General features: G+C 38.2%; 1 protein-coding gene across 5 annotated transcripts in view; it reads right to left on the bottom strand.

Moving 5' to 3' along the window:
* The window catches only part of ARL6 (ADP ribosylation factor like GTPase 6), a 39,962-nt gene that overhangs the window by 14,848 nt on the left and 9,685 nt on the right, over window positions 1–15,429 (bottom strand). For all 5 annotated transcript variants that reach the window (XM_062176067.1, XM_062176097.1, XM_062176086.1 and 2 more), the window contains one exon: window positions 559–653. In XM_062176067.1, the coding sequence (XP_062032051.1) occupies window positions 559–653 (95 nt within the window). The remainder of the gene's footprint in view (window positions 1–558; window positions 654–15,429) is intronic.

Raw genomic sequence — 15,429 nt, 5'->3', positions numbered from 1 at the left:
GCACAGAGAAAAACAGAGAGGTCTCATCTGCTGGTTCACTCTCTAAAAGGCTGGGGCTGGGCAGAGGCCAGAGACAGGAACTCAATCAAGGTCTCTCCCATGGGTGACAGAAATCAATTACTTAATCCATTGCTGCTGCCTCCCATGGTCTGCATTGGCAGGGAACTGGAGTAGGGAGTTAGAGCTGTGAATCAAACCAAGGCACTTTGATGTGGGACGTGGGTATCTTAATAGACATCTTAAAAGGCCACGTACCCACCCCCAAATTATTTTGCTATTGGCACACATTTACTTACATAATCTGAAAAAAAGGAATTTTTACTTTTAGAAAATAAATATTAGAGATTAAAGAAAAACTGCAGAAAGTCTTGAAATTTTAAAAAGCTGGTCATTTGGTAATGATATTATAAATTCTAAATAATGTTTTAAAATTCAAAATGTTTAAATAAAATGTAACTTCATAATATAAGCAATACTTTTTGCTACTACCAATGAACAAACATCACACATAAATGGACCCCAAAGCACATATATTACAGACTAAAGACACACACATACCTGGATGATTCAGGAGAGTATCTAGTTCTTCTTTGGCCACAACCATTCTTAGTTTATCACTACTATCAATGACAAAAATAATGGCTTGTCCTTCTCTAAATAACATAAAGAGAAGAATTAAAGCTACACTGGGAAAATTTTCCATGTTTATTATCCATCAGCACTTCCTAACATATTCTCTCTTTATAACTATATCCATCATTAAAAGTTTTTATTTTATCTCTTATCACTTTAAATGATTGATCATTATGTAACCATTTGTCATATTTCAAGGTAAAAAAAATCTCATCATTGGGATAGTAAGATGATAAACTTAATGACTTGCCATTCTATAACTTAAAAAATGAGTAATTAGCTTTTTGTTTAAAAAATTAGAATATAAAATGAGGAAAAGACCATAATTATACAGAAAATAATGTGTATTTTGGGAAATAATAATTGATACTTTATATATGCTTTCATATGAATATGCACACCTGTATTTAAAATGAAATTCAAGTGTTTTATACCTTTCCATTGACACACATATATACATTTCCTTTATTTTCTGGCATGATAGTTTGAAGCACTTTTATGTGATACACTAAAACTACCCAACAGTGTTTCCCAGATTTTTTTTTTTTTACCTTAAGCTACAATGAGAAATACATTCTACATTGGATTGTAGTCGATAAAGTACCCAGATTTTATATATTTTAATAAAATTTTCTTGAAACGATACTTCAAAATAGGTTTTATTTTATCCTGTTTTTTTTCTTTTAAAGCTGATAAACAGTCACTGAAATTTCAGTGCAGTACTTAATAAATCACTGATTTCTCTATATCTTAAATGATTATAAAGTATTCCACTGAGTGGATGGGTCTTATTGTTGGACTTCTGGGTTATTTCAAATTTTCATTACTATGAAAAACCTTGTAATAAATATCATATCTACACAATGAAAATTTGATGCTTCAAGATTTGTTATTCTGAGTAAAATATTTAGGACTACATATACAACTTAAAGTTTTAGACAAACACTACCAAACTACACAAATTTTATAGGACTATCCATATTTTTTCCACTCTTTGCCAGTCCTTTTTAATCAGAGTCATTCTAATACCATTATTATTTTGCTTTTATATTATTAATTTGCTGATAAGGTTCAATACCTCTTCATATCTTTATTTGGTACCTTACTTTTTTGTCATTTACATATTATAGTCATAAATTAAGATTTTCATGCACAATATCACTGGTAGTCAGTGATATTGTATCACTGGTAGTCAGTGATATTGTAAATACCATTTTCTCCTATCAATTAAAACACAATTATGAGGGCTGGTGCCATGGCACAGTAAGATAATCCTCTGCCTGCGGCGCTGGCATCCCATATGGGCACCAGTGGGTGCTCCTCTTCCAGTCCAGCTCTCTGCTATGGTGTGGGAAAGCAGTGGAAGATGGCCCAAGTGCTTGGGTCTCTGCAACCACATGGGAGACCAGGAAGAAGCACCTGGCTCTTGGCTTTGGATTGGCACAGCTCTGACCGTTGCAGCCATTTGGGGAGTGAACCAACGGAAGGAAGACCTTTCTCTCTGTCTTTCCCTCTCACTGTCTGTAAGTCTACCTCTCAAATAAATAAATTAAAAAAACCCACAATTATGCATATCGGCAAAATCATACATTACTAGCAGGTATAGAAAGCAGGATAACTGGAAATATGTAACTATTAGCGCTTTAAAAATGTTCGATCATTTTGAACCAGTGATTTTATTCCTCAATTCGTTCTAAGAAAGCAGGAACTATACTATATGGGAGTACTAGTTTGAGTCCTGGCTGATGTGCTTCCAATTCAGCTTCCCGCTAATGTATCTGGGAAGGCAGAGGAAGATGGCCCAACTACCTGGACCCCTGCCACCCATGTGGGGAGGCCAAGATGGAATTCCGGGCTCCTGGTTTTAGATGGCCTACACCTGGCTATTGCTGCCATTGGGGGAGTAAATTGGCTGATGGGAAGATCTTTGTTTCTCTCAGTCTCTTCCTCTCTCTCTCACTCTGCCTTTTAAATACAGTCAAAAAAAAAAAAAAAAAAAAAAAAAAAAGAAGAAGAAGAAAAAGAAAAAAGAAAAAAAAAACCACTTTCCAACCAAGAATACTACACTCAGAAAAGTTATCCTTCAGAAATGAAGGAGAAACAAATTTTGCAAGATAAACAAAAACCAAGGGAATACATCACCATCAAAACAACTTTGATAACCTGCTTAAAGGAGTCCTATACCTGGATGCAAAAGAAAGATAACCTCCACCATGAAAACACATGAAGTATGAAATCCACAAGAGCATATCCATTAAAGAAATCCAACATCCAACCTTATCAATACAGTAAATAACAAAACCACAAATACAAACAGAAGGAAAAAACAGAAGAAAACTAACAAAATGATAGCAATCTTTATTTATCAACAACAACCTTAAATATAAATAGATAAAATTCCCAACATACACACAAGCCGAATTGCTAAAAAACAAGATCCAAATTTTCATTGACTAAGATATACAAATATACACAGATTAAAAGTCAACAAGTTGGCTCACTAGGCTAATCCTCCGCCTTGCAGAGCCGGCACACCGGGTTCTAGTCCCGGTCGGGGCGCCAGATTCTGTCCCGGTTGCCCCTCTTCCAGGCCAGCTCTCTGCTGTGGCCAGGGAGTGCAGTGGAGGATGGCCCAAGTGCTTGGGCCCTACACCCCATGGGAGACCAGGAGAAGCACCTGGCTCCTGGCTTCGGATCAGCGCAGCGCGCCAGCCACGGCAGCCATTGGAGGGTGGACCAATGGCAAAGGAAGACCTTTCTCTCTGTCTCTCTCTCTCTCACTATCCACTCTGCCTGTCAAAAAAAAAAAAAAAAAAAAAAAGTCAACAAGTCAAAAAGAAAAAGATATACATGCAAACAGAAACCAAAAGTGAGCAGGAGTAGCTATGCTTATATTAGACAAAACAGACTTCATGAGAAAAACTGTAAAGAGAAACAAAGGAGGTCATTATATAACGATGAAGGGATCATTTCAACCAGAAAATACAAGAACCGTAAATATAGAATTACCTAATGTCAGCACAACAAATTTTTATGAAACAAACACTTTTAGATATAAAAGGAGAGATAGGCATTAATACAATAACAGTAGGGAACTTCACCACTGCACTTTCATCAAGGGACAAATCATTCACACAAAAAATGAACAAAGGCACATCAGATTAAACTATACTGAATGTAGACCAAATGAACCTTGCAGACATCTATAGAAGATTTCATCCAATAGCTGCAGAAGCACATTCTTTTTCATCAGCATATGGAACATTGTCTAGAATAGATAGTATATTAGGCCACAAGTCAACAAATTAAAAAAATAAAAAATCAAATTATATATCTTTTTTCATTATAACAGAACTAAACTATAAATCAATAAAAGAAACTTTAGAAATTATACACATAAATGGAGACTGACACACTATTTAGCAAACTGATTCACTGCAAAAATCAAAAGGGAAATTAAAAAATTTCTTGAAACAAATGAAACAACATACCAATCCTTTACAGCAAATCTTTTGTACTAAGATGCAAGTTTACAGCAACAAGCACTTACATTAAAAAAAAAAAAAAAAAAAAAAACTTCAAATAAGCAAACTAATGTTATATATCGCAAAGACCTGGAAAAGCAGGAACAAATCAAATTCAAAATTACCAAAGTAAAAGAAATAAAAAAGATCAGAGCAGGAGCAAATAAGATAGAGACTAACATAATTCAAAAGATCAAAGAAAGAAAACTGATTTTTTATAAAAGACAAAATTGACAAACCTTTAGGCTAACCAAGAAAAAAAGAGAAGATCCAAATAAATAAAATAACTGATGGAAAAGGAGATATTACTGTTGCCACAGAAATAAAAAGGATTATTAATGGGTATTATGAACAACTCCCTACCAAGAAATTGGAAAATGGATGAATTTCTGGACACACATAACCTACCAAATTGGACCACAAAGAGAAAACCAGATCAATGACAATTAATGAGACTGAATCAGGTAAAAAGCTCCAAACAAATAAAAGCCCAGGACCAGCGGTTTCATCACTGAATTCTACCGAACTTTCAAGAAAGAACAAACACCAATTCTCCTCAAACTATACCAAAAACGTGAGAGGGAACTCTTCTAAGCTCATTCCACAAAGTCAGCATTACCCTCATATCCAAAACTGAGACGGGCCCAACAATAACAACAAAATAAAAGTATAGACCTATAATCTCCTTTGAGCACAGATGTAAAAATTCTCAACAAAATACTAGCAAATCAAATCCAGCAGTATATCAAAAAGATCATTCACCATGATCAAGTGGGATTTATCCCAGGGATGAAAGAATGGTTCGGCATATGCAAATCAACAAACATAATACATAACATCAACAGAATGAAAGACAAAAACCTTATGATTATCTAAACAGATGCCACAAAAGGATTTGATATAATTCAAACTCCTCCATGATAAAAGCTCTTAACAACTATAGAAGGAACATAATGGAGGTTATGAATAACAACAGCTAACATCATACAAGTTTCTAGCTTTTCCCTTTATATCTAAATGTATACAAGGATGTTGACGACCACTGCTTATATTCAATATAGTACCGGAAGTCTGATCCAGAGCATTAAATAAATAAGAAGCACACAAAAAGAAACAAATGAAAGGCAAACAAAGAGGAGAGGAAGATGTCAAACTACTCCTTTTAGCAAATGATATTATTCTATATACGGAAAAGCCTAAAGACTACTCTAAAAGACTATCAGACTTAGTAACTTCAGTAAGTTATAGGTGATAAAATCAACATGCAGAAATCAATAGCATTTTTATACAACACATATTAGACAATTATTTGCTACAATATCACAATACCTGAGGCAAGCTACTTTAAAAAGAAAAGAGAAGTTCTTAGCTCATGATTATGGAGTGTAAGGTCCAAATAGTCTAGTGCATGCTCCTGCAAGAGCCTGCCTTCACTGCCCCTCTTCTAATAAAATCACCAAGATTCAATCATGAGCGCTCCATTCTAATAACCTACTACAATCTAATCACTTTCCAATGGCTTCAGCTCTAAAGATAGTCAGATTAAGTTTCCTTCCTCTTAAATACCATTAACGTATGACATTGGGGAATAACACCAGCCTGAATTTAGCAAACAAACCGTATTCAAATCATAGTACACCAATAATGGTACTATGGTACTATGGTGAGAAGGAAATAATTAAAGCAATCCCAACCTAAGTGGCTACAAAAAAGTAAGAAAAAAACTAGAAATATACTTAAAATTTTACTAAGTGAAACACTTCTATAACAAAAATTACAAAACACTGATTAAATGAATTGAAGAAAATGGAAAAAAATGGAAAGACTTCTCATTCACAGATTTGAAGAATTAATTTTATTGTTAAAATATCCATATTACCCAAAGCGATTTACAGATTCTGTACAATCCCTATAAAAATACTAATAACATTCTTCGCCATGCTAGGAAAGAATCCTATAGTTCAAATGAAAAAGATGTGCTGATTCTGAGCAGGAGAAAAGAAAAGCAGAGGAAGTGTATTTCAGGGGAGAGTTGGAGAGCAGTTTGCAGTGAAAATTCCACAGAAAGAAGAGGAACATTGTGGAGCAGTGTGGAAAGTGTAGGCACACAGCAGTGAGCAGTAACACTACACATGAATCCTGCAGCCGGGGGCTGGAGGAGATGCCAGGTTCTGAGAGTAAGGTGAGGGCAAATGGAGCAGCCTGTGCCACTGGTAATATTGTATGAGGAAGAGCACGTGTACCACAATGACTTTAAGCCCAGCATTGAGACCTAGCAGGAAAGCAGGGTACCCACCTATGATAGAGAAGGAAAAGCATGTTTCTTTCTCTCCATCCCCTCAAAGAGGGCCTGGCAACTGGTAGAGAGAAGATGCCATCTTGACACCAGTAGAGGCTGCAGCAGCTCTCACGCATCCAACCAGGGGATTTCACCAGAGGGAAAAATCTGTGTTTCCCACTGCCTTTGAGTCTAGCTGGGAGGGCTGACAGGGGACTGGGCACCCACTTAGGATTGTGAGGGGCTCCCACCCTCTCAACCTATAACAGGCTCCAGGGCTCACACCGCCAAGGTGGAGCACCCACAGGCAGCTGGCTCTGGAAAAGGCACTGCTGTCTTCCTGGATGGGACAGGCTTGTGGGTCAGAGAAGGAATCCTCTGCATCCCGTGATGTGGGAGCCCTGTGTGCTGTGACTGTGGGAACACTGTGACTGCATGATAGGGCGCAGGGTGTAGCTGCCTCTGGAACGTCACGGATCTGGTGCCAGAGGCTCAGGGCTCCCTGACTGCTTGGGGTGGGTCATTACAGAGGGTTCTGTGCTAACACTGAGGACTGCGAAGATCCTTTGTGTAGCTCATGCACCAGCACGTGTAAGGACTGTAACCACTGTGAGCTAACCTCAGGCATTGATCACCTAGGAAGGCAGGAGGTGAGGTTGTGATTATGCCAACGGGCATGATCAAACCCTCCCCTGCTGCTGAAAATAGAGGATATCTACAATGTTCAACTTGGGAGTTACTCAGGATTCTCGTCCCACCCTTGAGCACTGACCAGAGCTCCTTGCCCCACCTAACACACTGTGTATTCACTGAAGGAGCAGACATGCCACTAGGCCAGAGAGGCTTAGTTCAAAAATAAAACCCATCAGTGGAGAAGACTAACAAGTGTTTCCACAAATACTCAAAAATAAATGCAGGAATACAAGAAACAAGAACAAGGAAGACAGTCGGACTCCCCCAAAGGAACACAACACTTGAATATTAGAATGTGAAGACGAAGAGACTAATGAAATGTCTGCAAAGGAATCCAACGGAATGATCCAAGGATTACTCAGAAGCAATAAAAAACAAATTCATGAGTTAAAGGAATCCATTCAAGACATAGAAGAAAAAGTTTCCCATGAGACATATTTTTTTGAAGAGAAATCAAACTGAAATATTAGAAATGAAGAATTCAATACATCAAATAAAAAATACAGTGGAAAGCCTTAACAATAGACTTGGTGAGGCAGAAGAAAGAACAGCTAAGCCAGAGGCCAAATATTTGGAAATATCTCAGACAAAACAAAAAAGAAAAAAAAAAAAAAGAAGAAGAAATTAGAAAAACTAAAATCAATGTTCAAGATTTACGGAATACTTTCAAATGACTCAACATATGGGTCTTGGAGTTCCTGAAGGTGTAGAAAGAAAGAATGGATTAGAAGGCCTATTCAGTGAAATAATGACAGAAAATTTTCCTAATTTGGAGAAAGAAAGGGGCATCCAAGTAAAAGAAGCATATATATGTCCTAGACATGACCAGAAAACATCTTCACTACAACACAATGTAGTCAAACAGTAAAATATAAAGAGGATTCTAAAATGTGCACAAGACAAATGCCAGATTACGTTCAGATTATCTCCAATAAAACTGACATCTGATTTCTCATCAAAAGTCTTACAGGCTAGGAGAGAATGGAGAGACAGAATCCAAGTCTCAAAAGAAAAAGACTGTCAACCTAGAATACTATATCCAGCAAAGCTCTCATTTATAAATGAAGGTGAAATAAAGACCTTCCAAAACAAACAAATTGAAAGAATTTGTCATCATTTGTCCATTCTTACAAATGATTCTTAGGATGTGCCTCACAGAAACAAAGGATGATAGTCATTATGAAGAAATATGAAGGCAGAAAATCTCCCAGAAAAAGTACTGAGGAATAACCAATACGGAGGTTGAATCAGTAATAAAGACCTTCTCAATACAGAAAGACCAGGAACAGATGGCTTCACTGCTGAATTATATCAGAATTTTAAAGAACCAATTCCAATTCTTCTCAAGCTATTCAAAACAATTCAAAGGGAGGGAATCCTCCAAAATGCCTTCTATGAGGATAGCATCACCTTAATTACAAAACCAGAAAAATATACAACCAGAAAAAGAAAAAGAACTAGAGACCAGTATCACTGATGACCATAAATGCAAAAATCGTTAACAAAATATTAGCTAACTGAATCCAACAACACATCAGAAAGGTCATTCACTGGACCAAGTGGCATTTACCCTTGGTATGTAGGGAAGGTTCAGCATTTGCAAATCAATAAATGTGATACATCACATTAATAAACTGAAGAATTAAAAACCATATGATTATCTCAATAGATACAGAGAAAGCATTTGATAAAATACAACATCTCTTCACAATAAAAACCTTAAGCAAATTGTGTATAAAAGGAACATTCCTCAACACAATCTAGACAATGTATGACAAATCCATAGCTAGCATCATATTGATTGGGGAAAAGTTGGAAGCATTTCTAATAAGATTCGGAACCTGACAAGGATGCCCAGGTTCACCATTGGTATTCAATTTGGTCATGGAAGTTTTATCCAGAGCCATTAGGCAAGAAATAGAAATCAAAGGGATACAAATTGGAAAAGAGGAAGTCAAATTATCCCTGTTTGCAGATGATATGATTCTATACATAAAGGAACCAAAAGACCCCTCTGAGAAACTATTGGAACTCATAAGACAGTCTGGTAAAGTTGCATGATACAAAATTAAAACACAAAAAATCAACAGCTTTTGTATACACAGATGATGCCATGACTGAGAAAGAACTTGTAAGATCAGTTCCATTCTCAATAGCTACAAAAAAATTTAAATACCATGGAATAATCAAGAAGGTGAAAGATCTCTACAATAAAAATACAAAACATTAATGAAAAGGCCAGCATTGTGGTGTAGTAGGCTGGGCCTTTTCCTGTGACGTTGGCATTATATATGGGCACTGGTTCATGTCCTGGCTGCCCCTTTTCCGATCCAGCTTTCTGCTATGGTCTGGGAAAACAGTAGAAGATGGCCCAAGTACTCAGGCCCCTCCACCTGCATGGGAGACCCAGAAGAAACTCCTGGCCGCTGGCTTCAGATCAACCCAGCTATGGCCATTGTGGCCACCTGGGGAGTGAACTAGCAGATGGAAGATCATTCTGTCTATCCCTCTCTCTGTCTGTAACCTTACCTCTCAAATAAATCAATAAAATCTTTTATAAAAATGAAAGAAATAGTAGAAGATTTAAAAAAAATTGGAAGAATCTTCCATGTTTGTAGATTGGAAGAATTAATATTACCAAAATGTCCAGACTGCTAAAAGCAATTTACAGATTCAGTGTGAGCCCGATCAAAATATCAAAGACATTCTTCTCAGATCTAGAAAAAATGATGTTAAAATACATATGGAAACACAAGAGTCCCTGAATAGCCAAAGCAATCTTATACAACAAAAAACAAAGCTGGAGGCATCACAAAACCAGATTTCAAAACATACTACAGGGCAGTTGTAATCAAACTAACCTGGTACTGTCAGAAAAATAGATATGTAAGCCAATGGAACAGAACTGAAACTCCAGAAAATCAATCCACACATATACAACTAACTAATTTTTGACAAGGGAGCTATAATCAATCCATGGAGAAAGGACAGTCTCTTCAACAAATGGTGCTGGGAAAATCTGATCTTTGTATGCAGAAGTATGAAACAAGACCCCTACCATACTCAAAATGAAAAAAGTATCTAAGTATATGATCTGATACCATCAAATTACTACAGGAGAACACTGGAAAAAGTCTGCAAGATATTGGCATAGACAAAGACTTCTTGGAAAAGACTCCAGAAACAGGCAATCAAAGCCAAATTAGACAAATGGGATTATATCAAGCTAAGAAAGTTCTACTCAGCAAAGGAAAAATTCAGCAAAGTGAAGAGGCAACCAACAGAATGAGAGAAAATATTTGCAAAATATAAAACTGATAAACAATTGCTATCCAGAATCTATAGAGCTCAAGAAACTCATTAACAACAAAGTAAACAATCTGGTTAAGAAATGGTTAAAGGACTTGAACAGGCATTTTTCAAAAGAGGAAATTCAAATGGCCAGCAGACAGATGAAAAATGCTCAGGATCACTAGCCACTAGGGAAATGCAAATCAAAACCACAATGAAATTTTACCTCACCCCAGTAAGAATGGCTATTACACAGAAATCAAAAAACAAATGGTGGCAAGCATGTGTGGGGAAAAAGGTACCCTAATCCACTGTTGGTGGGAATGTAAACTAGTACTGCCATTGTGGAAGACAGCATATCTCATTGTGGAAGACAGATATCTCAGAAAGCTGAAAATAGATCTACCATATGATCCAGGAATCCTACTCCTGGGAATTTACTGGGAAGAGAAATGAAATCAGCATATAAGTTACCTGTACCCCTCTGCTAAGTGCAGCTGAATTCACAATAACTAAGATATGGAATCAACCCAGATGTCCATCAACTGATGATTAGATAAAGAAAATGTAGTATATACACACTATGGATTATTACTCAATTTTAAAAAAGAATGAAATCCTGTCTTTTGCTACAAAATGAATGCAACTGGAAACCATTACACTCAGTGAAGTAAACCAGTCCCAAAATGACAAATACCGTATGTTTTCCTTGATCCATGGTAACTAAGAGTACAAAAAATTGTAATGTATAATTATTTTCATTGCAATCTGCATAAAAGGAAATATCATTATGTTCTTAGACTTGTATGTATAAATCATATTGAACCTGTTAAAAATTAATTAAGTTAAGGGGTCAGTGCTGTGGCATAGTAAGCTAAGCCTCCACCTGCAGCACTGGCATTCCATATGGGTGCCTGCTGCTCTTCTTCCGATCCTGCTCTTTGATTATGGCTTGGGAAAATGGTGGAAGATGGCTCAAGTGCTTGGGTCTTTGCACCCATGTTGGAGACTCCGAAAAAGTTCCTGGCTCCTGGCTTCAGATCAGCCCAGCTTCGGCTATTGCAGTCATTTAGGCAGTGAACCTGTGGATGGAAGACCTCTCTCTTTGTCTCTCTCTCTCTCTCTCTGACTTTGCTTCTCAAATAATTAAATAAATCTTTTAAAAAATTAATTAATGTTAAAATAAAAATGAAATTAAAAAAGTGCATGCTGTGCACATGTGGGAAAACAGCACACCATACCCCATAAATATGTAAAATTATTATAGCTTAATTTAAAAAAAGAAAAGAGAGTATCCAAAAGAGTTAGACAAATGGAAAGATGGAAACAATGTTTCTAATTCTGGGAAATTTACTGGGATAAAATGGAAACAAAAGCCCAGGTAGCAGCTTAACCCATTATACAACAATACCAGCTCCCTAATAAGTTAATTTTAAACAACTTTTTTTTTTTTTTTAATTTGACAGGTAGAGTTACAGGCAGTGAGAGAGAGAGATAGAGAGAAATGTCTTCCTTCCGCTGATTCACTCCCCAAACGGCCGCTATGGCCGGTGCTGTGCTAATCTGAAGACAGGAGCCAGGTACTTCTCCCTGGTCTCCCATGCGGGTGCAGGGGCCCAAGCACTTGGGCCATCCTCCACTGCCTTCCCGGGCCACAGCAGAGAGCTGGACTGGAAGAGGAACAGCCGGGACTAGAACCCGGCACCGATATGGGATGCCGGCACCACAGGCAGAGGATTAACCAAGTGAGCCAGAGTGCAGGCCCCTAAACAATTTTTGAAAATGGTTTATTTTCAGGAATTTGATTTTTAGAAAATTTGTGTATGAAATTTTATTTTTAGTCGGTGCTGTGGCTTAACAGGCTAATCCTCCACCTTGCGGCGCCGGCACACCGGGTTCTAGTCCCGGTTGGGGCGCCGGATTCTATCCCGGTTGCCCCTCTTCCAGGCCAGCTCTCTGCTGTGGCCTGGGAGTGCAGTGGAGGATGGCCCAAGTCCTTGGGCCCTGCACCACATGGGAGACCAGAACAAGCACCTGGCTCCTGGCTTCGGATCAGCACGATGCGCCGGCCGCAGCGGCCATTGGAGGGTGGACCAACGGCAAAGGAAGACCTTTCTCTCTGTCTCACTATCCACTCTGCCTGTCAAAAAAAAAAAAAAAAAAAAGGAAATTTTATTTTTAGATACTATGATTATATTAATAAATATATCCTTAGCTAAAGATGTTTTGGTTTAGTTATGAAAAAAGAAGCAAGTGAAAATTCATTGACTTTCTCAATAAGATTTTTTAAGGAGGCAGACATCTAATGTAGTGGTTAAAGTGCTATCTGAAACACTCGCTTTCCTTACCGAAGTGCCTTGGTTCAAATCCCAGCTCTGCTTCCAATGCCAGCTTTCCATTAATGTATACCCTTGTGATGGTTCAACTATTTGGAACCCTGCCATCAACATGGGAGACCTGGATTGAAATATAGGCTCAGGCTTTCACCTTGGCCAGCTCTGACTATTGTGGGCATTTGAGGAGTGAACCAACAAATGCAAGATCTCTGCTCATCTCTTTCTCTATCTCTCTGCCTTTCAAATAAATAAAAATTTAAAAAAATCTTGAAGAAAACAGTTAAAATCAGAAAAAAATTTCCTTTTTTCTGAAGCAAGATCATCTTTTTGTTTTTTGTAAATAAATAAATATATTTTTTAAAAGAAGCGAAACACAATAAAGTACCATGTACCAACTAATTGAAGGAGGAACAACAACAACAAAAAAAACCCCTCTCTTGTACTGAAAACTAAAGTCCCCCCCACCCCGAAAAAAAAAATATCCCACATTTCCCTAGGGAATTTAACGTAGCCTATCAACCATATCACTTTTCCTTTTTCATTTATTTGTTTTTTATTCACTTGAAAGTCAGAGTTACACAAAGAGAGGAGAGGCAGAGAGAGAGAGAGAGAGAGAGAGAGAGGTCTTCCATCTGCTGGTTCATGCCCCAATTGGCTGCAATGGCCAGAGCTGCGCCTATCTGAAGTCTGAAGCCAGGAGCCAGGAGCCAGGAGCCAGGAGCTTCCTCTGGGTCTCCCACGTGGGTGCATGCGCCATCTTTTATTGTTTTGCCAGGCCATAGCAGAGAGCTGGATTGGAAGAGGAGCAGCTGGGACTAGAACTGGTGCCTATGTGGGATGCTGGCACTTTAGGCCAGGGCATTAACCCACTGCGCCACAGTGCCAGCCCCCAGTTTTCCTTTTTCAAACTGATCCTTAAATTTGAAGCACCCTTCTCTTTCTACTTCCGAGGTCTCTGGATCTATATGCATTAAATAGGTACTTGATATTTTAAAGTACTCTTGAAAATAATACCTGGAATAAATCTTTCGTTCATATGCCAAGATTATGTTTGTTCCCATATTAGTAGGAAAGAGGTAATCAATAAAAATCTAAATATGATCTAGTAGTTATCACATACCATTTCAAGGTAGGAGTTCATAATGAGAAATGGGAATTTAGTCAAGGAACTTTAAGATTCAGACTCCATTAGCAAGTCACATTGATCTTAGATGAAGGAGTCTTATCAGTGTCAGAAGTTAATGAATTTAATACCACCTCTTGAGGAGGTAAAACACATTTGGAGTCTAGTAACTTGATGTTGTTAATCTGAAATAATTAGTGAGCACTGGATTTGAATATGTGTAAATTTGTGTTTAGGACTGCTCACAGAATAAATGAATCATCTTTTAGACAATACTGTTATTTAAACTAAAACAAGTCAATAATATTTGTTGATCTATATGCTAAGTATCATTCTAGGTCTTGAAGAAACCATCCCTAGTGGAATTTACAATCCAATCAGTGAGGCAGCTATGGTAGGATATAGCGAGATACATAAATATGATTACAGAGATGTGAATGTATACTATGTGGACACTGGCAACAGAATAATGGGATGAATCAGTGAAACTTCAGAGAAGGTAACTTGAGTTGGTTCTTTTTTTTTCTTTTAATGATTTATTTATGTATTTGAAAGACAGAGTTACAAAAAAGCAGAGGCAGGGGCAGAGAGAGAGCTCTTCCACCCACTGGTTCACTCCTCAAATGGCCATAATGGCTGCAGGTGGGCCAGGCTGAAGCCAGGAGCCAGAAGCTTCTTCTGGGTCTCCCACATGGGTGCAGGGGCCCAAGAACTTGGGCCATCTTCTACCACTTTCCCAAGCCATGGCAGAGAACTGGATCAGAAGTGGAGCTGGGTCTCGAACCAGCGCCCATGTGGGATGCCAGCACTGCAAGCAGTGGCTTTACTTACTACACCACAGTGGCAGCTTTACACACTATGCCACAGCACCAGCCTCCACTGAGTTGGTTCTTGAAATATCAATATATTAACCTTAAGTTAAGGAGCAGTGAGATGGAATAGGGCACTAAAGACAAAACAGTACATGTAAAGGCCCATGGTCATGAAGGACCTGAAGCAATGTATACTCGATGTGAAGGATGGTTATATATTTTTCTGACTATGAAATGTGCTTAAATTATATGAGAAACAAAAATTACAACCCAGGTCATATAATCATTTAGATTTTTTTTTTTTTTTTTTTTTTTAAATCTCAGGCCCCACTGTGTCAGGATCTGATTTATTTATTTATTTTTATTTTTTGACAGGCAGAGTGGATATTGAGAGAGAGAGAGACAAAGGTCTTCCTTTTTGCCATTGGTCCACCCTCCAATGGCCGCTGCGGCCGGCGCATCTCGCTGATCCGAAGCCAGGAGCCAGGTGCTTCTCCTGGTCTCCCTTGCGGGTGCAGGGCCCAAGGACTTGGGCCATCCTCCACTGCCTTCCCGGGCCATAGCAGAGAGCTGGCCTGGAAGAGGGGCAACCGGGATAGAATCCGGCGCCCCAACTGGGACTAGAACCCGGTGTGCCGGCGCCACAAGGTGGAGGATTAGCCTGTTAAGCCACGGCGCCGGCCTAATCATTTGGATTTCTAATCATTATTTGTTATTAAAATATGACCATCTATTTAAG

This window comes from Lepus europaeus, chromosome 2 (genome assembly GCF_033115175.1).
Source record: "Lepus europaeus isolate LE1 chromosome 2, mLepTim1.pri, whole genome shotgun sequence".
Lineage (NCBI taxonomy): Eukaryota > Metazoa > Chordata > Mammalia > Lagomorpha > Leporidae > Lepus > Lepus europaeus.
The sequence above is the reverse complement of the archived record's forward strand: the minus strand, read 5'-3'. Positions and strand labels throughout refer to the sequence as shown.